The sequence below is a fragment of the Aquarana catesbeiana genome, linkage group LG04 (genome assembly GCF_042186555.1).
Source record: "Aquarana catesbeiana isolate 2022-GZ linkage group LG04, ASM4218655v1, whole genome shotgun sequence".
In the NCBI taxonomy this organism is placed as follows: Eukaryota; Metazoa; Chordata; class Amphibia; order Anura; family Ranidae; genus Aquarana; species Aquarana catesbeiana.
The window spans coordinates 471960199-471986548 of NC_133327.1; the positions used below are offsets into that span (position 1 = coordinate 471960199).

The 26350-nt window shown below is 44.0% G+C and overlaps 1 protein-coding gene across 1 annotated transcript in view; it reads right to left on the minus strand.

Annotated features, from left to right (window-relative positions):
• Positions 1–6296: 6296 nt before the first annotated feature.
• Positions 6297–26350, minus strand: part of LOC141140426 (protein unc-93 homolog A-like) — an 827018-nt gene continuing 806964 nt past the window's right edge. The window contains exon 8 of the mRNA XM_073627591.1: positions 6297–7081. Within this exon, the coding sequence (XP_073483692.1) occupies positions 6849–7081 (233 nt within the window). The 3' untranslated portion in view covers positions 6297–6848. The remainder of the gene's footprint in view (positions 7082–26350) is intronic.

Here is a 26350-nt window from a genome sequence, read left to right on the forward strand (position 1 = left end):
CTTTAAGCTGGCCATAGATGGTTTGAATCTTGGCCGGTTCAGCAGGGGCCTCTTCATGTCATCACAGTACAGGACCCCTTACACTTCCAGGACCTTAACTAATAAATTTGCACCCACCTGAAGCCTCTGTGTTTCTCTTTTTTCTTCCTACGTGCAGGATGTGGCATGCTCCTCTACCTGGCCGGTCTTAAAGACTGGCAGTCCGTCCATGCATGGTAGCCTGCGGCTGGACGTGGTCCCTGGTGTGCTGGCCAAATGTCCCTTAAGTCAGGGAGCTCTGCTGCTGGTCCTCGGGGCAGCATTAACACTCAGGACAGACAGGCCTTAGCCCTGTCTGTGGTCCACTGTGACCCCTCTGTAGTGAGCGGAGGTGCTGACCTAGGCATGCACACACGCGCAGTACTGATATTTATGGTGGGGCAATAGAGGTTTAGGTGGCCAGTTTGGAACGTACGATGGGTGCTCCCACACTGAGCATGCGTGCCAAGCAAATGAGAGGATGGGGATGTAGTGCAGGGCAAATGGAGCCAAATTTACAGATGTTTTGCATCCAAGTGGGTGCTGCCTTGCCAAATTGTTGTTGTGCCTTGCAAACTGCAGCTGCTGTGTTTGCTTCGCAGTTGCCCCATTATGACAATTCCCTCAAAAGACCAGCATTCCCAGAGAAGGTAGGGGAGCCGCTTGTTGGTGACTACTTTTTCCAGATTTTTCCTGTTGGAATATGATGTTCTTTTATCTTTTTGTGTCCTCCAGTTCTTCAGGCCTTAGACGCCATTCCCCCCCTGTCGGTTCTGTGGGAGAGACTCATAAAGGAGTGAACAGCGGCCACCCTCTGTATAAAGGAGATTGAAGTGGCAGTGGAGAATGACCTTGGCAAAGTCGAGATCTTAGAGGAGGTCCAGCCTGGGTGAAAATTTTTTTTAAGTCAGCAGCTACAAATACTGTAGCTGCTGACTTTTAATATTAGGGCACTTACCTGTCCAGCAATGTCGGCACCCCAGCCGATCTTTGGATCGACTCCCGGGTGCTGCCGCCGCCATTCCTGGTAAGGGTACCCTACTGTGCATTCATGAAGTGCGCTGCGCTTTCTAATTGGCCCGGCAGTGGGGGGAAGGAGGAGGGGGAGCCAAACTCCTGGAAGTGGGGAAGGGGACCTGTCAAAAATGGGGGGAAGCATATAAGCGGAAGTTTCACTTTTGGGTGGAACTCCGCTTTAACTTTTACCAACCTGAAGCTAACAACTTCAAGCATCTATTGACCTCATAGAGTCGCTAGCCAAGATTATGATGGGGTAGGAGAGCCCAATGGCTGAGGCCCTGGGTGGCAGATTCTGCATCCAAGCAAGGATGGTGCAAGATCCCCTTTGAGGGGATTTGAGCCTTAAAGAGAGTATAGCAAATATCCCTCTCTCTTATAGCTAGTTATTTCCCAGGTGTGCTGACATGGAGCCATTAGGGAAAGTGGCAAATTGAATTTCAAATACATACTGCAATTCTCCTTTCTGACCCACCCAGCTTGCCAGGACTAGTTACAGAATGCCAAAGCTGCAGGTGGGCACAAATTTATGAGTTAAGGTACTGGAAGTATTGGGGGGTGGGGGCCCGGGGTGTGCTGCCATGGAGCTTGTCAAGAAAGGAAAATTGTGGTAAGTATTTGACACTCAATTATCAGTTTTTTTGCTTGTGCCATAAAGGACAAAATGTGTCTATGAGTTTACTGGCATATATATTAATAGGAATGAGCTGAACAACCCCCCGGTTCGGTTTGCAGCAGAACATGCGGACAGACAAAAAATTTGTTTGAACACATGAACACCGTTAAAGTCTATGGGACACTAACATGAAAAATCTAATTTTAAAGGCTTCTATGCAAGTTATTGTCTTAAAAAGTGTTTGGGGACCCATGTCCTGCCCCAGGGGACATGTATCAATGCAAAAAAAGTTTTAAAGACTGCCGTTTTTTCAGGAGCAGTGATTTTAATAATGCTTAAAGTAAAACAATAAAAGTGAAATATTCCTTTAAATTTCGTACCTGGGGGTTGTCTATAGTATGCCTGTAAAATGGCACATGTTTCCCTTGTTTAGAACAGTCCAAGAGCAAAATTACATTTCTAAAGGAAAAAAAGTCATTTAAAAGTACTCGCGGCTATTGTCGATCGGAATCATTGAAAAAAACAGGCATGGGCATCCCCCACAGTCCATTACCAGACTTCCCCGCAGCGTCAGAGGGGGCAGGGCCACCCGGTCCGCCCCATCTGGCGTACGGGGACATCCCTATGGCTTTCGCGTAGCGTCAGAGGGGGCGGGGTAACTCGTTTACGTAACCGGGTGGCCCCGCCCCCTCTGACTTTACGGGAAAGCCATAGGAATGTCTCTGTGTGTCAGAGGGGGGCAGGATCTCCCGGCGACGTCATTGTGTGGCCCCGCCCTCAGTGATAAAAGAGCTGTCACCTGAGAGGCTGGTCATTATGGCGGGTGCCTCCCATGGAGGCAGATCGTAGGCGGCGTGCGGCTTTGCTTTTTTTTTCTTTTACCGTCCATCGGAGCGAGAGAAAAAGATGAATGGACTTTGTGGGACACTTTTATTTTTTTATTTTTTAATAAAGGACTTGTCCCAAGCCGTGTCTTGGGTTTTTTTTTTACCATTTTCACACATTTTTTGTGAAATGGTAGGGGTACATTTGTACCCCGTTACCATTTCACACAGGGGGGGCTGGGATCTGGGGGTCCCCTTGTTAAAGGGGGCTTCCAGATTCCGATAAGCCCCCCGCCCTTAGACTCCCACAACCACCGGGCAAGGGTTGTGGGGATGAGGCCCTTCTCCCCATCACCCCATGGGGACAAGGTGCTTTGGGGGGCCACTACCCCAAGGCACCCTCCTCATGTTGAGGGCATGTGGCCTGGTATGGTTCAGGAGGGGGGCGCTCTCTCATCCCCCCCTTTTTTCCTGCAGCCTGCCAGGTTGCGTGCTCGGATAAGGGTCTGGTATGGATTTTTGGGGGGACCCCCACGCCATTTTTTTTTAAACTTTGGCACGAGGTTCCCCTTAAAATCCATACCAGACCCTTGGTCCTTGTAGCCAGTTTTCAATCCATGTACTCACGCTATGGTTTATGCCAATGAACCCTATTTGGTACAGTAAACGTTTATAGGGAACTGCGTCAAATGCTTTTGCAAAATCCAGATACACCATGTCTACGGGCCTTCCTTTATCTACGTAGATGGCAACTCATCTCCTCATAGAAGATTAAAAGATTGGTTTAGCAAGAACAATTCTTCATGAATCCATGCTGATTACCGCTAATAATGTTAGGCTAACTGGTCTGTAGTTCCCAGGGATGTATTTTGGACCCTTTTTAAATATTGGTGCTACATTGGCTTTTCTCCAATCAGCTGGTACCAGACTGTCTAGACTGTCGGTAAAAATTAGGAACAATGGTCTGGCAATTACCTGACTGAGTTCCCTAAGTACCCTCAGGTGCAAGCCATCTGGTCCCGGTGATTTATTAATGTTAAGTTTCCCAAGTCTAATTTTAATTCTGTCCTCTGTTAACCATGGAGGTGCTCCCTGTGATATGTCATTAGGATAAACACTGCAGTTTTGCTTACTGAAGCCCCTCGATTCCCTTGTGAAGATTGAGGAGAAGAAAAAATTCAATACCTTCGCCATCTCCCCATCCTTTGTAACCAGATGTCCTTCCTCATTCTTTATGGGGCCAATATGGTATGTCCTCCCTTTTTTACTGTTTACATTTACTGTTTACTGTTAAAGCGGGCTTCCAGGTTCTGATAAGCCCCCTGCTTGCAGACCCTCACAACCACCAGCAAGAGCCCCCCCGCCACAAAGGTTCCCCCCATGTTGAGGGCATGTGGCTTGGTATGGTTCGTCCCCCCCTTTCCTGACCTGCTGTATGGTTTCTAGGGGGGGACCCCACACCATTTAAAAAAAAAAAATGTTTCCCTCAAAATCCATACCAGACCCAAATCAACTTAAATTGTTTAGCATATAAAGAGGTAGAAAAGACTGTGGAAGAGGAAAAAAGAGGAGACCGTAAAACCAGATTGTAGAAGAGAGGCGTTGGAGTGTCTGAACTGGACTGTAGAGGGGAGAATGAAAAATTAAGATTTTACTGGGAAGGAAGAGAGAGAGGGAGAGAGAGAAAAGACAAACAGACCACATAATGGAGGAGATTAAAAATTTTCGGACATGTAGTTCCACACAAGAGACAGCAACACTTCCTCATTTTATGCTGAGTGACCTCTTTCAAAGTGGGGGCCACAGTTAGTGACAGCTACTGACTGTTATCTTGTAACCTACTTCCTGAACATACTTGCAATTATAGTGGTGGACACAGGGAAGTCTTCCAATACTGGAGCTCTCATCAGTAAAGCATGGAACATTTTAGAGCCTTGTAATGGAGTCAGGGATGTATAGCTTTCTTCTGACAACTGCTGTGATTGCAAATATGTTACTAATTGCTCTTAAATGGGTCTACATGAAGTAGTTTTTTTTAAATTTGGGTCGCTTGTATCCAAATATTTTACAGAGACATTGACCCGGGGAGTAAATGCCTCCCTTTTTCTCTTCTCAGTCTGCCGCTGATTTAAAAGGTATTGAAATGCCCAATGTCCACAATAAAAAGGTGAACCAACGGTTTCCAATTATGAAATGTGGAGGGGAAACCATCGATATATGTATGAATCCAAATAATAAGAAGTCCTCAGGAGCTGTATGACTTCAAACCAAGGGTACATCAACAGGTATATGACATCTCAAGTGAAGACAGACACAAACACACCACCATGTAAATCCATTAAAAAACAGCGATGTAAAGAGATCGCGGCAGTAGGACCCCACTGCCGCCATCTCTTTACAGCGCTGTTTTTTAATGGATTTACATGTGAGTGTATTTCTTTAATCTTTAATAAACTTCATTTTTGTATACGGATTTACACTACGTGGCTTTTCCTCCTTCCTCCCTAATTGTAACCACCATCATCTGGTTCACAACATCGTTCCGAGTGATACAGCAACCTATGGTTCATCCCATAAACATCACCCCTCTGGGCCATCTACAGCCACTCACCACCTAAGCCTTGTGTGACCTAACTCAGCGTATGCCCCTTTGGGTCCATTCAATCTGGTAAGCCTCCTTATTGTTGGTGGTGGTGTGTCTGTCTTCACTTGAAATGTCATATACCTGTTGATGTACCCTTGGTTTGAAGTCATACAGCTCCTGAGGACGTCTTATTATTTGGATTCATACATATATTGATGGTTTCCCCTCCACATTTCATAATTGGAAACCATTGGTTCACCTTTTTATTGTGGACATTGGACATTTCAATACCTTTTAGTGCTACACTTATTTTGGTTTTCTTTTGCTTGGCATATATCTTGTTGGCCATGTTAGCTGCTATTTTTTCTTCAGGGCAGCGCAGAATTATATTGTATATTTCTGCCGCTGATTTAAAGCTGTATGCAAAATCCAACTTTCTTGTAGAAGTCTCTCTCTCTCACTGTGTTTATAAATAAGTGCACTGCACTCAAATAAATAAACAAAACCATCAATTGATACCTCCACCACTATGTGTCACTACTTGATAATTATCTAAAATGCTAAACAGGGTGAAATATTACAAGTAATAAACAAATACTCCAAAGTAGCACACCAAAAAAACACATATCAAAAATCTTTTCATAAAGAAAGATGAATAAGTGAAAAAAGTCTATCCAATATATAAAAAAAATAAAGTCCATAAAGGTGTGATAAAATAGTGTCACCCCCTGTGATGAAGTCAGATATGACGAAACGCGTCAGTGTGTGGCAACCAGATGTGACATCAGGATGTTGAGTCAGGAAGTGATAGCGGCTGCTTTGATCCATGAGGGGTGGTGAGAGACCGCTGCACTGCAATGCCTGACAGTGGGCTTGATTGTTTTATTGTAAATGAAAGTGCAATTTGTTTAAATAAAAGTGGTTACCTTAGGGTTTTACACTATTGGAGGCGTATTTTCTATTTCTTCTACATGTGGTTAAACATAAGAGATCTGGATGGTGAATGGAACTCCAAGACATTTCTTATATCAACATATAAGACTGGGTTCCCATATGCTGCAGCCACGGCTCACAGCAGGGGTCCGGTGTGTCCCTGTTCACCGAATAAGGTGCGAATCAGGTCTGAATTTCTGCCTGAATTTGCACCTGAATCAGAACCAAAGTCGCACAGAACCCTTTCCAAGTGCGGACCGCAGCCACCCCGGAGGTGTGTGAACCGGTTCCATTGTGAGCCGGCACACTCTCCTGTCATGCAAATTGGATGTGGGGAAACTCAGACTAAATAATTTTTGCAGGAACCTGCACAAACACTGTGGTGGTGGATATGTGATGTAGGATTTCAAAATCAGAGGAAGTGAAACACTATTTTATCACACCTTTATTTTTTTTTACTTTGGATAGACTTTTTTCACTTATTGATTTTTCTTTGTGAGAAGATATTTTTTTTTTGTTTTTTGGTGTGCTATTGTGGAGTATTATTTGATGATTATTACTTGTAATATTTCACCTTGTTTAGCACAGGCTGGGTTAGGAGGCACAAAAAGGCAGAAAAAGGCAAATCCCATTCTATCTTTAATACAATACATTTGCAAGAATTTCATGTTCCCTTTATGTCCAGATCTACTGATAGTTTTGACATACTGCTTTCACTCAATGTATCCTCTGTTTATGTTTTTTTGTTTTTATAAACTTAATTGCCCAGGTTTGTTGGTAGATTTACTTAGGCAGTACATCATATTTTAGTCAAATTTAATTCTGTTCCAACATTGACTGCTATCAGATTATCAGATTAGTCTTTTGGACTTTCTTGAGCTCCTGAAACAGCATTCCCGTGTTCTATATATTCCACAGCTCCATATAGTAAAATACCCACCACCACTACACACATCAGTATATAGAGTTTGATGTAGACACATAAAAATGAGCTGTATCCAAAGGCAATTGCAAATCCAAGAGATTCCCAAAGTGAAAAATTGGCAAAGGCGGCTTCTTTATTCTTTTCAAACAATACGCCGTATAAAGCTGCAATAACAAAGAAAAAAAAAACAGACTTTATATAACCCCAAATTCTTGTGACTTGCTCTGTAGTCAGGATCAGTTCACAAGACATAAATTCAACTGAAGTAATAATCTGTTACATAATCATTATAAGTCCTTAAAACAGCCCTCCAAACTATCACCACTTCTATTCCTTCGTATGCAAAATTACCAGGTCTAAACTAAATAAATGTTATTGTTACCAATGGGTTTTATTTATTTTTTTAAGTTTATATTTGGTGATTTTAAATATGTTGATTGTAAATGTGAAAATAGATAGAGGTTTCTTAGCTAGAAGTGCAAATATAGTTTTTAAATAGAATGCTCCAGTAAAGAACTGAAGAAAGTTTAATAAATCCTCTAAATGTGACAGTTAACGTAATATTTTCCTCTGTGCCAACTCACATGGTGCCGTGGCACCATGCAACTCGATGAGGCATGTGAATAAAAAAATAAGCAGGGACTTCTTTCACTGTTTCTGCAGGTAGTGCAGCTCATTAAAATGAATGGTCTGCCTACATGCAAAACACAGGTCACACAAGTGCAAACCTAGCCTAATAGATGCTTCAAAGCAAAGAGTATTCCACACAAATAGCCAGGATGATAATATACAACGATAGGGTAAAAGCTCAAGTGCAGTTTCCATTAAAATCAGCTAAATATATTTTAAAAACAAAAGATGAGCAAAGTATTATAGTTTATTTTCTTTAAAAAGCAAGAGTTTATAGAATAAAAAAAAATGTACCTGGAAAGTATTCAACTGATTTAAACTGAATTTTCAGTTGGTCTTGATTTGATGATTTGGCCTCAACATTTCAGTTAATTTTCAGTGTTATATTTGAGTAGATTTTGGTTTGATTTAAAGTATTATTATGTAAAATTGGCATTTTAGTAACTTTATATGTTTTTGTATACACATTCCTGACATGTCACACGTCCCTGAGGTTTTGTCCAGTCACTTCGTCTATACTAAGGTGATATCACCAGGGTGATTCTTAAGGTTAATCTGGGTTAACAAATATATAAAATTGTAAACCCATACCCATATCCAAAACCTTTTAACCTTCGAGCTTTCCACCATGTGTGTTATTCCCTGCTTCTTGCACTCAACTATTTCTTCAATAATTCAAGTGTTTATGTATGACTTAGATGTATTTAAAGCCAGCTTGTACCACTTGTACCATATGTCCTCAGCCTGTCCACCTGGACATGTAAGGAAGTTTGTCAGATCTCAAATTAGTAATTACAAAATGTGGCCTGATACCTTGTCCACATTTTGGCAGACATTGACATCATAGTTGCTAAATCTGAATGCAGGAAAGAAAAGCTGTACTTGAGTATAATGAAAGTTGCTTGTAAAGTTTGTCTCAAAATGATACCCGGGTCATCACAAAGGTCCACTATTTACATAAAACCTTTATTAGTCCACCATATAACATTTTTTGGGGTAAGACCTGGGGTGAAGTTTGGGTTGTTAATTATAGGGCCATCAGATTATGAGGAGATATAAATTTGTGTGCTGTACACAATCAGCCCCAAAGGCTCAGTGGGAATGACAGAGACAGGCATAAGATGGCCTATCTTTTGTTGGCATCCACATGAGGTGGCTCAGTGGCCTCGGAGTACAAGAATAAGATTTAATCCACATCCATGTTGGGTTTGGTTGTGGTAAATGATATTTAATAAGGTGCTCAGTCTATTATCTCCCCAGAAATATTTAAACAGTTCATTTTGAAATACTTTAAAAGTCATGACCAGAGATCCCTATAGGTCCAAAACTGATATAGGATCTTGGGGAGGATATTCATTTTCACAGAGTATATTTTGCCAGACCATAATGGGGGATTTTCTATCCACCTATACATATCTTCCGCTAAATTATTGTATAGTAGAGGATAATTTTTCTGGTATAGAGTGTGGAGTGAGGGTGTTAGATTTCCTAGTGTCAGGAACTGAATCCGGAACCTCAGTGGTGTCTGGCTATGTCTCCTCTCACTGTGCAAGCTGAGATGCTAGACAGCTCCCTGCCTGACTCCTTGGATAACCTTGCTTTGAGTTTTTTTTTTTTTTTCTGGTGAATCTTTGTCACGCTTACCCGAAATGCAGGTGGTCAGACACTATAGCTGGCTACTTTGTTCTTCACCTATAGCAGCCCCCTATAGCAGCCCCCCCAAACATTTGTTTGCGACAACAAGCTCACATCGAACATTTCCCGTCAGAAATTCCGACCGTGTGTACGCGGCATTTGGGGTTAGGGCAAAAGATTGTATGTTATGTGTGTGTGTGAGTGTGTGTGTGTATATATACATATCCATGTACACAAAAACTATATCTATATATTTTTAACATATATATACAGTGTGTGTGTGTGTGTGTGTATGTGTATATGTGTATATATATATATATATATATATATATATATATATATATATATATACACTGTATATATGTTAAAAATCAATAAATTCTTTAGAAACCCATATTGTAGATAGACACCTCTTGTAACAGATAAATACGTATAGATACTCCATGCATATGTTGAAACTAGCCCACTATCTATATCTAATGTGGATATGCAAAAAAACACCTGTTTTTTTCAGAGGCAGGCATGCTGATTGCACACCTGTGGGCTGTGTTCATATTCTTCCCAGGGTTAGAGCTCAGGGCTCCCACTTGTAGACAGCACCCAGGCAGACATGAGGTCTGGCCCAGGAGTCAGGGAGACTCCACCCTACAGACACAAAATCTGTGCATGGGAGTCAGGAGGGCTCCCATCTACTCTTAAGCCTCGTACACACGATCAGATTTTCCACAGGCAAAACCTCGGACTTTTGTCCGAAGGCGTGTGCCTGGATTTTGTCTTGCAAATGGCAAGGAATTGTCGGCCAACAAACACGAACGTAGTGACATACTACATGGTTTTTCAGCTCTTTAGCACCACCCTTTGGGCTCCTTCTGCTAATTTTGTGTTAGTAGAAGTTTAGTGAGTGTTGATTCGTGCTTTTCATTTAGCGCTTTTCAGTTCGCACTTTTCATTTCGTGCTTTTCAGTTTGTTTCTGAACGGCCATTCGTCAACCAGACATGTTACAGAATCGGAAGAGATAACGGGTTATTTATTATTGGCCTTGGAGTTATTGCTTTGACCCCTAGTCCAGTCCAGGAACAGGAGGAGGAGGAGTTCTTTGACCAAAAATTGGTTGCTTTATTAATCGTGACCAATTATGTCATATGCCTTTGCTGTGGGAGCTCCAGGAGAATAATCCAGATGTTTTTTGGAATTATCTCCGGATGACGGACCCCTGCTTTCCCCTTGACGTCTTGGCATTGTTGACCCCCTATATTAAGAAGCAGGGCACGTGCATGAGGCTTTTATTTTATTTTTTGGTTGACTAATAATGATTTGATTTGTTATATTTTCTATATTTTTGGATGCATAGAATGCACTTTTTGGTCAAGTTCTATTGGCAGATAGCATGTCTAATTTTATTTGTTTTTCTTTTTTTAATGCACAATAAAAAAAAATGTGTAGAATAATACTTGGCTATGTGTTTTACTTCAAATGACATTTTGGGAGTAGGCAGTTACATTTAAAAAAATAAAATGTAAAATTGACAAGGGACACCAACATAGTCTTTGATCTTAAAAACTACGGGATAATGGTGTTGTGGTAACTTGCCCAAAAAAAAAAAAAAAAAAAAAGATAATAATATTATTCTTGATATCACTAGAAAAAAAAAAGCCTTTGAAAATTTGTTTGCAATAACTCCATCAATATCACCAGCAAAGCAGCGTCATTATTATCCCATTAAAGAAGAAGAGAATGTGTGTTGCATTTCGAAATTTCATAATTTGCCACGTCACGAATGTTAATTCTCCATTACTAATGCTAGTTTACAAGATCGACAGCTTCTGGCTCGTCCTTGCATCCGAGCATGCGTGTTTGTACTTTGGACTTTTGTCCGATGGACTTGTGTACACACACTCAGAAAATCCGACAACAGACCGATGGAGCAGACCGATGGACAGAAAATTTTAAAGCCTGCTACCCAACATTTTGTCCACGGAAAACCCAACAACAATTGTCCGATGGAGCATACAAATGGTTGGATTTTCCGCCAACAGCCTGTCATCACACAATTCCCGTCGGAAAATTCAATCATGTGTATGAGGCTTAAGAGAATGAGGCTGCAGGTGGCAGTTTGAGTGTACCTGTCTGAATGAGGCAGACAGAGTCCACAACAGTGCAGCACGAAGCTGAACCTGAATAAGCTGCAAGAGAGCTTGACTGAAGGGTGACCTAAGGCCAGGGCATGTGGCCTGAAGCAGCCGTGAGTAAGCCAGGAGGCTGAACTAACTTGTTACTGTAATGGTGGAACCCCCCTGTTAGGGAAATTGCTGTTTCCTTTAAATAAAAGTGGGATGCCATGCCCTTAAACGTGCAGTCTGGGCTGACACATGTTTTCTTGGAATGGCATGCACCACTAGAGCCTAATCACCCCAGATATTTACACTAAATACTACCAATGTTAAAAAATACATTTTAAAAATGGTAAATAGATATCATAATACAATGCATAATCAATGTGTGTTAAATTAGATGACATAAAAAAATACAGAACAACGAAGAACCTCTTGTCTTTAGCTCCCTTTTGGTTGACATATCTTTAACTGAAACTCTTTTACAATTTTTTTACAATAACATTTGGTAGTGGTAATGCAGTAGGCGTTTGCACCCTCCTGTGTCTCTTTACAGTGTTGCTTGGAGTTTCGTCGCTTGAGGACTCAGAGGGCAGCATTGATTTAGACACTATGCATACACCAACTGATGTGGGGTGGAGTGGGAGCTGAGTTGTTGTTGTGGCTCTTGTCTTCTGGTTGTTCCACTGGATCCCTGTGAATGACCTTGGCTCTGCTCTTGACCATGCTCCTGCCTACTCCCTGGCTTGTCTTCCTGTGTATGACTTTGGCTACCATAAGGTTTGTGCTTGGGTAAAAAATTGGTTATAGGGACGTGTCCAAAGGGTGGTGATAAATAACATGTACTCAGACTGGTCTGGAGTGGTGAGTGGAGTACCCCAAGGTTCTGTGTTGGGACCAATTCTATTCAATATATTTATAAATGATATAGAGAACGGGATAAATAGCTTAGTTTCAGTTTTTGCAGATGACACAAAAATAAGCAGATCAATAAACTCACATCAGGACACATACATTTTGCAGAATGACCTGAATAAAATAATGGAGTCGGCAGACAAATGGCAAATGAAGTTTAATGTGGAGAAATGTAAAGTAATGTACTTGAGGACAAAAAACATAAATGCAAATTATTCACTAGGTGAAAAACCTTTGGGAAAATCAAGGATGGAGAAGGACCTAAGGGCCCTAATAGATGACAGATTGAGTAATAGCATGCAATTTCAAGCTGCAGCTACCAAAGCGGGCATAAAAAAAAAAGGATATACTCCAGGGATAAAACTATTATACTGCCACTTTATAAAACCCTGGTTACGCCACATCTGGAGTATTCTGTCCAGTTCTGGTCACCGGTCCTCAGAAGGGATGTGTTGGAGCTGGAGAGAGTCCAAACAAGGGCAACAAAATGAATAAATTACGAGGACTAGCTGAAAACACTAGATATATTCTTGCTGGAGAACCGACGCTTGAGGGAGGACATGATTGGGATCTACAAATTCCATAACGGGGACCCCAGCATAGGAAAAAAAACTATTCAGTCCCAGGGAGAGTATGAGGACATGGGGCCACACATTGAGACTGGAGGAGAAGTAGTTTAACCTTAAACTGCACAGGGGGTCCTTCACAGTCAGGGCAATAAGGATGTGGAACTCTATCCCACAATTGGTGGTGGCTGCTGGGAGTATGGATGTTTTTAAAAGACTCTTGGATGTACATCTTAAATAGGGATGAGCCGAACACCCCCGGTTTGGTTCGCGGCAGAACATGCGAACGGACCGAAAGTTTGCGCGAACATTCGAACACCGTTAGAGTCTATAGGACCCGAACGTGAAAAATCAAAAGTGCGCCTTTTAAAGGCTAATAAGCAAGTTATTGTCCTAAAAAGTGTTTGGGGACCCGGGTCCTGCCTCAGGGGACATGTATCAATGCAAAAAAGTTTTAAAAATGGACGTTTTTTCGGGAGCAGTGATTTTATTAATGCTTAAAGCGAAAAAATAAAAGTGAAACATTCCTTTAAATATCATACCTGGGAGGTGACTATAGTATGCCTGTAAAGTGGCTCATGTTTCCCGTGTTTAGAACAGTCCCTGCACAAAATGATATTTCCAAAGGAATAAAAGTCATTTAAAACTGCTTGCGGCTGTAATGTAATGTCGTGTCCCGGCAATATAGAAGAAAATTATTGAGAAAAAAGGCATGGGTACCCCCCCCAGCCCATTACCGGGCCTTTGGGTCTTGTATGGCTATTAAGATATTAATTAAAATCTATTATCCAAAAATCAATTTTTTAGCTTTTTGGATAACATAGGGAAGGGTTATCACCCCTGTAACATTTGTTTTGCTGTCTGTGCCCCTGTTCAGAAGATTTCACCTCACTTTCTGTCCCAATGACAATTGGATTTTAAAAATTTGGGGTTATTATGGAAACAAGGATTGGTGATAAAGCATCAGTGGAGACACCTTTTTCCCAAATTAACTCTTACAGGAGAGAATTTCCCTTCCTGGGGTAGATTTCCTCTCACTACCTGTTGTCTCCCTCCGTTTGTAATTAGGAGTCATTCGTAAGTCGGATGTTTGAAAGTAGGGGACTGCCTGTATATACTATACAGCCTGCCCTAAATACTCTGCAGAAAATTGGGCCTTAGGCGTTGGTGGTACCAGAACACTGTAAGCCCTTACAGTTACTCATGGTGGGCACTGGAATGGGCCCTGCTGTGAAATATTATATCAAGAATTGTAATTACATGCCCCTGTTAAACGGGGGCAGAAAAATTGGGCCTTAGGCGGTGGTGGTGGCACAACACTGTAAGGCCTCACAGATACTCTTGTTGAGCGCAGGAACGAGCCCTGCTGTGAAATATTAGAACAAATATTGTAATTACATGCCCCTGTTAAACAGGGGCAGAAAAATTGGGCTTTAGGCCATGGTGGTGATGGTGGTGGCACTACACTGTAAAGCCTCACAGATACTCTTGTTGAGCGCAGGAACGAGCCCTGCTGTGAAATATTAGAGCAAATATTGTAATTACATGCCCCTGTTAAACAGGGGCAGAAAAATTGGGCTTTAGGCACTGAAGGTGGTGCCATAACACCGCAACCCATCACAGATACTTTAGTTGAGTGCAGGAACGAGCCCTGCTGTGAAATATTACAGCAAAAATTGTAATTACACGCCCCTGTTAAACAGAGGCAGAAAAATTGGACCTTAGGCACTGGTGGTGGTGCCCTGAAACAAAAATGTTCTTAGAAGCTATCAACATGAACATTGAGGAGGAATAGGATATTCACTCAGCATAACAGGATAGTCACTCAGCATAGGCAGTCTTCAAGGGATCTCACATTCATAGAAAGATTAATCGGTTACATCAGCATCAGGTGCTTGGTATCTGGTGATCCAAGACTGATTCATTTTTATGAAGGTGAGCCGATCAACTGAGTCTGTGGACAGGCGCACTCTGTGATCGGTTACAAAGCCTCCAGCAGTACTGAATGTGCGTTCAGAAAGAACGCTGGATGCAGGACAGGCCAGTAGCTCAATTGCATATTGTGCAAGCTCTGGCCAGTGATCCATCCTCAAGACCCAGTAACCCAGTGGATTTTCGGTTGGAAAGATCTCCAAGTCTGATCTTGCCCCTAGGTCTTCCTGCACCATGTAAATCAAATGCTGGCGAATGTTGCTGGAACCGATCAGACCTTGATGCTGCAGACTAAAGATTTGTCTGAACGCATCGGTCAGACGGCCACCTTCTCCAACGCTCCTTCTGTGACTGACTGAAGCCTCAGCAACATGTAGTCCAGGAGGACCAGGCTCTGGAAACGCATTGCACAAACCTTTCTGCAAGGCCTCCTGAAGATGTTTCATCCTCTGCTCCCTCTATGAAGGCTGGATGAATTCCACAACCTTACTCTTCTAACGTGGATCAAGAAGGGTTGTCAACCAGTAATGATCCCTCTCCTTGATACCACTAATCCGAGGGTCCTTTTGCAGGCTTTGCAGGATCAGGGAGGCCATGCAGCGAAGGTTTGCTGAGGCATTCGATCCGGAGTCCTCTGGGTCACTAAGGATGACATGATCCACAGCCACCACCTCCCAGCCACATACAAGTCCATGGGTTTCTGGGGACTGAAAACGATCCCTTGAAGACTGCTGCTGATGCTGAATGCTAGGCTTCACCTCCATGCTGACACAATCCTCATCCTCCTCCTCCTCCCCTTCCTGTGTGATCAGCAGGCCCGCAGAAATACTGTCTGGATAAAGGGGGTCTTGAGAGGTAAGGAAGTCTTCCTCTTCCTCCCTCTGTTCTGCTGAAGTGCCCTGTCCATTATTCCACAAAGCATGTGCTCCAACAGGAAAACAAGAGGGACAGTATCACTGATGCATGCACTGTCACTGCTCACCATCCTCGTGGCCTCCTTAAATGGTGACAGGACAGTGCATGCATCCTTGATCAGTAGCCACTGGCGTGGCGAAAAACAGCCAAGCTCCCCTGACCCTGTCCTGGTGCCATACTCACACAGGTACTGTGATGGCCCTCTGCTGCATGTGCAGCCGCAGCAGCATTGCCAACACTGAGTTCCACCTGGTGGGCATGTCACAAATGAGGCAGTTCTGGGCAGGTTGTATTCCTTTTGAAGGTCAGCCATCCGAGCACTGGCATTATATGACTGGCAGAAATGCCCACAGACCTGGCCTGCCTCAGGAGATCCTGTAAGCCCAGGTACCTGCACAAGGATCGCTGCACCACCAAATTAAGGGCATGAGTCAATCAGGGAACATGGGTCAAGTGTCCCGTTCGGAGGGCGGAGAGGAGGTTGGTGCCATTGTCGCAAACCACCATTCCTGGCTGAAGCTGGCATGGCATAAACCACCTCTGAGTCTGCTCCTGCAGAGCTGACAGAATCTCTGCCCCAGTGTGGCTCCTGTCCCCTAAGCAGACCAACTCAAGCACTGCATGGTATCTTTTTGCCTAGTGCTTGCGTAGCCCCTTGAACGCCTACGGAGAACCGCTGGTTCCGAGGACAAAACTGCAGAGGAGTAGGCCATAGAGGAAGAAGAAGAGGAGGGTGTGGAGGAGAGAGGTGTGGCTGAATCACCACTACTAGCATTTTGGAGGGGGGTTGGCTGAACAAGCTCCAACAATATGTACCCTGTCCTGCATCCTTCCCTGCTGCCAGCAAAGTTACCCAGTGCGCCGTGAAAGAAAGGTAACGTCCCGGTCCATGCCTGCTGGACCATGAGTAATATGCACCTTATCGCTGACCGCCCTGTCCACTGAGGCCAAGATATTGCCTTCCACATGACGGTAGAGAGCCGAAATGGCCTTCCGTGAAAAGAAATGGCATTTGGGAACCTGCCACTGAGGTAAAGCACATTCCACAAATTCACGAAAGGGGGCAGAGTCTATCAGCTTAAAAGGCAGCAGTTGGAGTGCTAGCAATTTAGCCAAGCTAGCATTCAGCCACTGAGCATGTGGATGGCTGGGACCGAATTTCTTTCAACGGTTTAGCAACTGGGGTAGGGAAATTTGCCCGCTACAACCGGATGTTGGTGTCGAGATAGTAGATTGCCCGCAAGTACTTGGCACACCTAATTCTACACCTTCATTCTTCTCAGTGCAGGTTTCTGAGAGGACTGAAGGTATAGTGGGGTTGGAGATCCCAGTTTGTTCTTTGGTGTGGGTCTTTTAAGTACTGTTGCCAACGGATTGCATGGAAGGTCAACATATGTCTGGTCAAGCATGTGGTGCCCAAGCGGCTGCTGTTTTGTCCATGCTTGATACACTTCAGACATATGTTGCAAACAGCAATGGTGCGATCTGCTGCACACGTATCAAAAAAGGCCCACACCAAAGAACTTTTCAAAATACGCGGGGAGTCAGCAGCGCCCTGCACACGCAGAGCTCTGCGGTGTGATGCAGTTGGGTGGCTGCCCTTAAGCTGGCCCCTGGAGGGCATCCTGCCTCATTGGAGATGTGCCTCCTCCTTTCTTCTATCAGGAACCCACATAGAGTCAGTGACCTCATCATCCCCTCCTTCCTCGTCACTGGAGCAAACCTGGCAGTATGCTGCAGCTGGGGGAACAGGACTGCCAGTTTCTTGTCCTTCTTGGGCACCCCCTCTCTCTAGATTCATGTTACTGCCTTCCTCAACCTGGGTACCATCATCGGAGCCTTCAAAACACTGCGCATCCTCCTGCAGCAGAACAGTTCGGGGGATTCCTCCATGCATGATGGTGGGGCTAGGGAAGGAGTGACTGATGACATTGAGCCAATGGAATAGGCCACTTTGGTAGCTGCATTGGTAGGCAAACTACTCTGAGCATGGGTGACAGAGGATGAGGAGGATGAGGACGGCTTAGTTATCCATTCTACCAACTCTTCTACATGTTGTGGATCAACAGCTGCTGAAAAAAAGGACAAGCGTGCCCCACGGCCACGTGCTGAGGATGCACCGTGTCCACGACCAGCACTGTTGGCTGTAGACACAGAGCCTGCTTTTAGTGGCCTGTGAGCGTCTGCCTCTCTTTGGTAACCTTCCAGACATGCTGTAAAATTTTATTAGCAAAACATCGCCTGAAGTTTACTAGAAAAAGTACACCAGGAATGGCCTGCAGTCAGATATAGGCTTGGCTAGACTAGAATGCAATGGCTATATACTGTATAATTATGTAGGAGACTGTATATATATTTAATGCACTGCAGATCACTGAATCACCTGCCTGCCTGTCTGAAAGTGTATTTGAAAACGTACACCAGGAATGGCCTACAGTCAGATATAGACTTAAGCCCTTCATCGCCCCCTAATGTTTAACCCCTTCCCTGCCAGTGTCATTTACACAGTAAAGTGCATTTTTATAGCACTGATCGCTGTATAAATGGCAATGGTCCCAAAATAGTGTCAAAAGTGTCCGATGTGGCTCATGCTGATGTGATGCGTCAAAGCGGGGGGAGGGGCCCAATGGCAGCGCCGGTGTGGGGAGTGGAGGTGGGCAGGATGGACCGAGCAGTTCAAACGCCGAGCAGGGTGAGAGCCCGCCACGATACCGTTTAAGGAAGCCTTAGGAAGCCTTGGGACACCCCATCACACCCCCGCCACTGCATCACTATGGCTGTATTACTACAGCTGAAGGAAGGATGCTGGCGCTCTCCTGAGTGGGACAGAAGCAGACGGGAACAGACGAGTGAGTAAGAAGCACGAAGCACGGGAGTGAGGAGTGAGAAGCGTGAACTTGTGACTACTGTGCACTCACTGTGTGCTTCAGTGCACTTCTCAAAGGTCCAGGTCCAGGTCCAGAGAAGCTTATCAGCTTATTAGCAACTCAGGGAGATGGATGAGGCTCGCTGTTTCTCTCCCTGTTTCTCTCCCCGACGTGCTGTATAACCCCCTCCGTGACCCCCCCCTATGGCCCACGTCTTACCCTGACAGGAGATCCTGTGCCGACCCCGGCCTGAAAGAGGATCAGATGCATGGACGCCATACATTGAAACAGCGTGTGCTAACAGCGGACCGGGTCGTTTCTGGCGCTTGGAAATAGCTGGGTTCAGTTTCCCATAAGAGGACTAGCTTCTCACACTGACCTGCCCGGGAAGGTATGGAGACAGGAGAAGAAACCACCCACAGGTATGAAATTTAATCTCTACCTATTTTGAAGAACTGTAGCGCTCAGAACGCCTAAAGAGATGTAAAGAGTCTCGCTCAAATAGCTCTGTATATTGACTGTATGTTATCCTATGAGCGTATATCCGCCCATTTACTGCTTAATCTCCTTGAGCCAAGCATAGTCTGCTAATTGTACATATATGTTCAGTGGGACGGACTTGTAAGTGTAAAATGTGATTAACATACTACATAATACCACAACACTACACTGCAAGTATAGCACTGAACCAGCAGGCCCCTGAAGAAAATTCACAGTATTTGCTGTCGCTAGTTTTCTGAATATCCCAATTGGACAGTTTTCCTACCCGTGTTTTTCCTTGTTAACTATAAAGCTTAGCGCATATTGAATATAAAGAGAAGAGAGAAATCAAAGAGGTAATATGAGAGGTCGCTCACAAAAACCAGCAGAACCTAAGACCCCAAGAGAGAGTTTAAACTCAAGTACAATTCAGAAATACCTCAAATACGTGAGTGCCAAAAGCCCCGGACTAGATAAGAAGCAAACAGGAACAAAAGAAAAAAAAAAGACCTGCTGAAACAAAAAGGGGAACAGGGGGAAAGGCCCAGGGAGGATTTGGAGTTGGAGAGAGCCTGATTCCATGGACATGGAGGAGCAAAGAAATATTGCATCAATCCCAAATAAAACAGAAATGCTGGAAATGTTTTCCAAGTTAGAAAATTCTATAAAGTTAGAGATACTGAATGTACGGTCGGATATGGGTCATTGGCTGCGCAGAGTGAGGAGGCTGAGGAAGCGTCAGTAAGCCAGGCTAAAGAAATAATAGAATTAAAATCGCAAATGAAGAAAATGCAGAACGACTATCAAATTTTGACATATAAACTGGAAGAACAAGAAAGCCAAAGTCGCTGCCAAAACCTGTGGATCAGATCCCTACCTGAACAACAGAATGAGGATCTGGTGAGAAAAATGAAAAAAATCTTCAACCCAATCCTGGGTAGACGGGAGGACAAGGCCCTATAGATAGACAGGGTTCATAGGATTAGAAAACCTCCAAATCTGAGACAGGATATACCCAGAGATGTAATTATTAAGTTCCACTCATACGAAGATAAAGAAAAGATCTGGAAAAGACTTTGAGGAGCCCCTCCAGTCCGCTATGAGAGTTTGGAACTACATATATTTTCTGACCTATCTGCAGGAACTCTAGCCCGGAGAAGGCAGCTTAGACCACTGCTTGACCAACTGAGAAAGTCCAACATAAAGTACAGCTGGGAGTTTCCAACATCCCTAGTAGTACTGAAAGAGGCAAGATTGTTTAGGATGAGGTTCCTGGAAGACTTACAAGACTTTTGTGAAAACTTGGGCATTCCAGTCCCGGACATTTCTTGTTAAGAGTTACAAGTCTTTCATACTCCTGAGAGGACATTGAGAGGATTGTGTTTTTTTTTTCCTCTCAGTGTTGACTTTTATCAGGATCATTGCGACACAAATTAGGATTATTCTTGATGTTGGGTGGAGGGGGGATTGGGGGGGTGCTAAATAATTATAAATAAAATGTGGGGGTGGGGAAGGGGGTCTTGGGGAAAGGCATGGCTTGATTGATCCACCTGCCTCCGTCCATCCCCCCTCCCACTTTCTGTGGGCGGGGGGGCACTGGTGACTGTGACCAAAGTCTCACCCTGGGTGAAGAAGCGTGCAGTATGGGATCAGTTTTGAGTCGCATCTGTGGGCTTTGGGCCGGATTGCAGCCAGGGAGGGTGGGAGGGGATTGGGGGGAGTTGGAGTGGAATGGGAGGGAGCCGGGGGGGAGGGTGGGGAGGGAGTTCTATCCTGCAGGGGGGGTTACAAATTTGCAGTAGAAGACGGAGCAGGCCAGGCGGACTAAACCTCTCAATAAGATCAAAATAAATGACAGACTTAAATTTTTTATCCTATAATGTTAAGGGATTGAATTCTCCCGTTAAAAGACATAAAGTATTAAGGGAACTCCAACAGTACCGAGTAGATGTGGTATTCCCCCAGGAGACCCACCTGGCCCTGGACACAAATATTAAACTATATTCCTCAGCATTACCTACCTGGTTTTATAGCGATACACCCATAAGGAGATCCAAGGGGGTAGCAATAGGGTTTTCAAGAAAAACTGACAGACTGACGGACCCTGAGGGTCGCTATCTTTTTCTTTTTTTTTCCTCAATAAATTTTTATTGAAAAGTATTTATGTGATACAGAGTAAAAGAAACATTTTTATCATTGTTTTTACAAGAAATTTAGATAATGTTATGAGATTTGGTACAATATGAGACTATGGTACATCTTCCCTAGTATACAATGAGTAAGAAATAGCGTTGTGGTATACACAAGTAAATATGTGGTGATTTGATTGATTTTACGATTTAACAATTATAAGGAACAGTGTTAGTTAACAGACTATTAACTTAGCCTGGGAGGAAGAGGTTGCAGGACGACAACTCTACCCGGACACCCCGCAAGGGTGCTAGACTGTGCCCGTGAAGAGCTGTCCTCCCCTCCCCTATAAATTAACGTCTGACTTCATCTGTCTAAGCTTGTAATCAGTGAGAGAAACATGTCATAGATTGAATCGAAAGTGGGTTCCACCAAGTCGGATGGGTGGATTAAACACTTAAGAGTTATGATCGTCAGGTAAGTTATTTTCATCAGACTTGTGGTTAAAAATTTCAGCAAATGCAGGAGAGTTGGTCCAATCAGTCCACGGTTGCCACGTGTGGATAATTTTTATTTTGTCGTGGCGTAACGCTAGGGTTGTTTCGTATGTGAAGCTAACATATGTAGTGTGGACTACATCTTTTAATGTAGGGGGATCTGGGTCTTTCCATTTCCTAGATATACTAAGTCTAAGTCTGGCTGCTAGGAGACTGTGTGTAATGATATTCCTTATCGTGTTGGGGTATTGTTCTATATCTAATGAGAGTAAAGCCAGGGATGGCCTACTTCTGATGGTCAGGTGTGTAATTTCTGATAGTAGTTGAAAAATTGAGCTCCAATATTGTGTGAGCTTGGGGCAAGCCCAAAATGTATGTAGCAAATCTCCTTTAATTCCACAGTTCCTCCAGCAGTGTTGTCATTGTCTTTACTAAATTTAGAAATTCTATCAGGGGTCATATACCAACGATATGTTAGTTTATATGTTAGTTCCCAAAGGGTGGAACAGCAGGTAGCCTTATAAATGGATTTACATGCTTTTCCCATTTGTCTATTGTGAATGATTGTCCTAGGTCTCTTTCCCATCTGATTACCGGTGATGATGTTGTGAATGTGGTCTTGTGGTGAAGCAGGTTGTAAAATAATGATACACCCTTACGGTGTGTTGTAGGAGGTCTAAAGTAGATGCATGCTTCTTGGGGAATAGTACATTTACAGGATGTGAGCGATATGAGGCAGTGGTGGGTGCGAATGTACAGGAAGATGTCAGAGGACGGGAGGTGGAATTCTTTTTGTAGTGAGGAAAATGATTTGGGTTTATTGGTGTCTATCAAATCAGAGAGGTGGATAATGCCCTTTTCTTTCCATCTTAAGTAGGAAGTTGATGTTATTAGATGATGTAGAGATTCTTTAGGAATGTGAACATTGGAGGGTATAGTGTGATAGTCGCCAATATCGTCAGCGAGATGTGGGGAGGGATCTTTGCTCCTAGCGTGATAGCAAATAACCAAGAAGGTATATTACCGCTGGGAATTGCAGATGATTCTATTTTGCCCCACAGTGTGGTGAGGGGGGGGGTTTAGGAACCATTCTCTAGCTTGAGTGAGAATAGAAGCCGTGTAATAGTCTAAGAAATCTACATATCCTGTTCCTCCTGCTAGTCGGTGTTTAATTAGTTGAGAATGTCCGCATCTAGATTTTTTTACCCTGCCAGATAAAGTTTGATAGAAGTTTTTGTAAAAATTTGAAATAATGGAGGGGTATGGGAATGGGTATTGTGCGAAATAGGTAGAGTATTTGGGGTAGATTAAACATTTTGAACACAGCTAAGCGTCCCAGCCATGAGAATTCAATTGACGCCAGCCTGGTAAGATCGTTTTGGAGTTTGGTTCTAAGTGGTAGGTAGTTCATAGAATATAATGATTTAGTTGATTTGGTCAATTGTATTCCCAGGTACGATATGCTGTTATCTGCCCATATGTATGGGAATTGTTTTTTGAGTCGATCGCTAGTAGAGTTATTTATATCCAAATTTAGTATATACCATTTAGTTTCGTTGATTTTATAGTATGAGACATCACTGAACCAGACAAGCGTCTTTTGTACCTCAGGCAAGGATTGTTCAGGGTCAGTGATCATTAGGATCACATCGTCTGAGAACAGACGGATTTTGTGTTCTATGGTTGCTAGGGAGATTCCAGATATTTTGTTGATAGATCTAATGTGCTCGGCCATGGTCTCCATGATAAGGTTGAATATTAGTGGTGATAATGGGCAACCTTGTCTTGTGCCATTCGATATTTGAAAAGGTATAGACAGGGTATTCGCAGAGAACACCCGAGCAGAAGGATTAGAGTATAGGGCCATTATTGCATTGTGTATTTGTCCTGTAAGGCCGAACTTGTTCAGCACTGCAGATAGGAAACCCCAGTGGACCCTATCAAATGCCTTTTCGGCATCAAGGGAAAGGAGGGAAAGGAATTTAGCAGATTCTACATGGTGGATTTTATAATAATCATTCGTCTAGTGGCGTCTGAAGCTTGATGACCTTTGGTGAAGCCGGACTGGTCTTGGTGTATTAGAGATGGGAGTATATCTTCGAGTCTGTTGGCAATGGTTTTAGCATAAATCTTTACATCCAAATTAAGCAATGAGATGGGCCTAAAGTTTTTTGGGGTGGTAGGTTCCTTACCGGGTTTAGGCAAAGTAACTACCATGGCACTAAGCATTTCAGTAGGAAAGGAGGCGGATGGAACATTTGAGTTGAAGGCATGGCATAGGGTGGGAGCTAGAGTATGTTGGAAACATTTATAGCATTCCCCCGTGAAGCCATCTGGGCCGGGAGATTTGTAGTTAGGGAGGTTGTTAATCACTTTTAGAATTTCATCAGTCGTGAATGGATCATTTAGTTTAGAGAGTTGTTGGTTTATAGATGGAAGCTGTATATTGTTTAGGAAGGTTTGGATCATTTCTGGGGAGGGTTGGTTGGTGGTCGAGTCATTTTTAAGATTATACAGATCTTCGTAATATGTGCTAAAGGCGTTTGCTATGGAGTGTGGTTTAAGAAGTTTTTCTTTGGAGTGGGGGTGGATAATGAAAGGGATTTTTGTTTTGTTTCTGTACCCCTTGACTCGTAAGGACATTGCCTTACCTGCTTTGTTATTTGTGGTATATTATGTGGATTTGAGTATTTTGTATGATTTTTCATATTTTTCAAGAAGGTGGGATCTCAATGCGTGTCTGATATTGAAGAGTTTAGATTTTAGGACAGGAGATGGGTTTATTTTGTTTAGAGATTCGGTCTTGGATATGTCAGTGGTCAGTATATCTAATTTTTGGGTCATTTGTTTATTAGCTCTGGCGCCCATTTGAAGGAAAACTCCTCATATTACAGCCTTGTGAGTGCTCCATACCACCAGCGGGTCAGATACCGACGCTTGGTTAAGCTGGAAGAATTCTTCTAGTTGTGTTTGAATAGGTATTGAATAGCATGGTGTATTAAGAAGGTGGTTACTTACTCTCCAAATATAGGAATTGGATTGGGGCATGTTGTCCTCAATAGTAATACTATTGGAGCGCGATCTGACCAGGTGGTGGCATGGATTACAGATTTCAATATTCTCTGTAGTAACCATTTGTCAGCTAGGAAGAGATCGATTCGCGTGTAAGTGTTGTGACGCGCCGAAAGGAAGGTAAAGTCCCTCTCGTTCGCGTGACAACACCTCCGCACGTCATACAAATCATTAGTTGAAATAAAACTTTCCAAAGGAGAAATATGGCATTTGAGTATTGCAGTGGGGTCCATTTTGTTGTTTGGGACTAGGTTAAAGTCTCCACAAATCAGTAGATGACCCTGTTGGAATTTTCATGCTAAACGCAGTGTCTTCTTAATAAAGGTCATTTGACCATGATTGGGAGTGTCAAGTCTCTCACTTACCAGACCGGTGAGTCCACTTGGGCAGAGGGTAGGCTCCCTTACGTATCCGACTCGCGGCCCCTGGTAGAGCAGACAGGGGGCTCACGAGTGCGGAGTGGTATGAGAGCCTGTGCAGGAGTCCGTGTTCCGGAGGTTAGCAGTCTTCAAACAGCAGATGATAGTCAGCGGCACAGACAACAGATGCTGAACAGGAGCTGGAGACAGGTTAGTGCACAAGCTGGGTTTTGGCAACAGGCGGGCAGCAGAGGTACAGAAAGAGCGGGCAGAAGCGAAGTCAAACAGGCCGGGGCCAAATGCAGGCGGAGGTCAGGAGAGTCCAAAAGGCAAGCCGGGTCGTCAACAGATCAGGAACACAGGAATCACAGGAACTAGGAACAGGAAACAGGAACTAGGCACGGAGCTGTTGATCAGGCAGCACTGATCAGAGGGAGAAGCAAGCCTAAATAGGGTGATTGGTGCCAAACGCCGCGTTCGTGCACGCACTGTTATGCACAGGCACCCGCGCACCCGCACGCGCCCGAGCGCGCCCCCGGACAGCGGCATGCACACCAGCGCCACCAGGCGAACGCATAGCAGCGCCTATAGGCATACGTGCCCGTGCACCACCGCGTCCCCCACGGCCAGCCGGCATGCCAACACCAGTGCCCACAGAAGCAGGCGCCCGAGCACCCGCAGGAAAGCGCGCACCAACGGGCCCCGGCGCGCGACGACGCCCAATCAGGTAAGCTCTCTGACAGTGCCCTCTCCTCAAGGGCAGACACCGGATGCCCACTTGGGCCAACTTGGAGGCATGTGAGTCCTTGAAAGCTTGCAGGAGTTCCCCGGCATGCAAATTATCTTCTGGTTCCCATGAATTGTCTTCAGGGCCATATCCTTTCCACTTTATGAGGTATTGGGTTTGATTTCGTCTTTTTCTGCAGTCTAATATTGCCTCCACTTCAAATTCCTCCTCGTTGTCTACAAGGATGGGTTTGGGTGGACCGACAGTACGGCCAACAAAAGAATTGGGGATAACCGGCTTTAAGAGAGATACATGGAAGACCGGGTGCACCTTCAGGGAATTCGGCAGATCAAGCTCGTAGGCAACATCATTAATTTTCCTCCTTACCAGGAAGAGACCCAGGAACTTAGGGCCTAGTTTTTTGGATGGACATGCCAATTTTAGATTGGTGGTAGATAACCATACTGGGTTACCAGGTTCCAACACGAGTTCTCCACGCCTCTTTTTGTCAAACACCTTCTTATAACCTTCTTGGGCCTTGGCCATGGTATCTTGTAACAGCTTATTGTTCACCGAGAAGAAATTCAAGGTCTCAG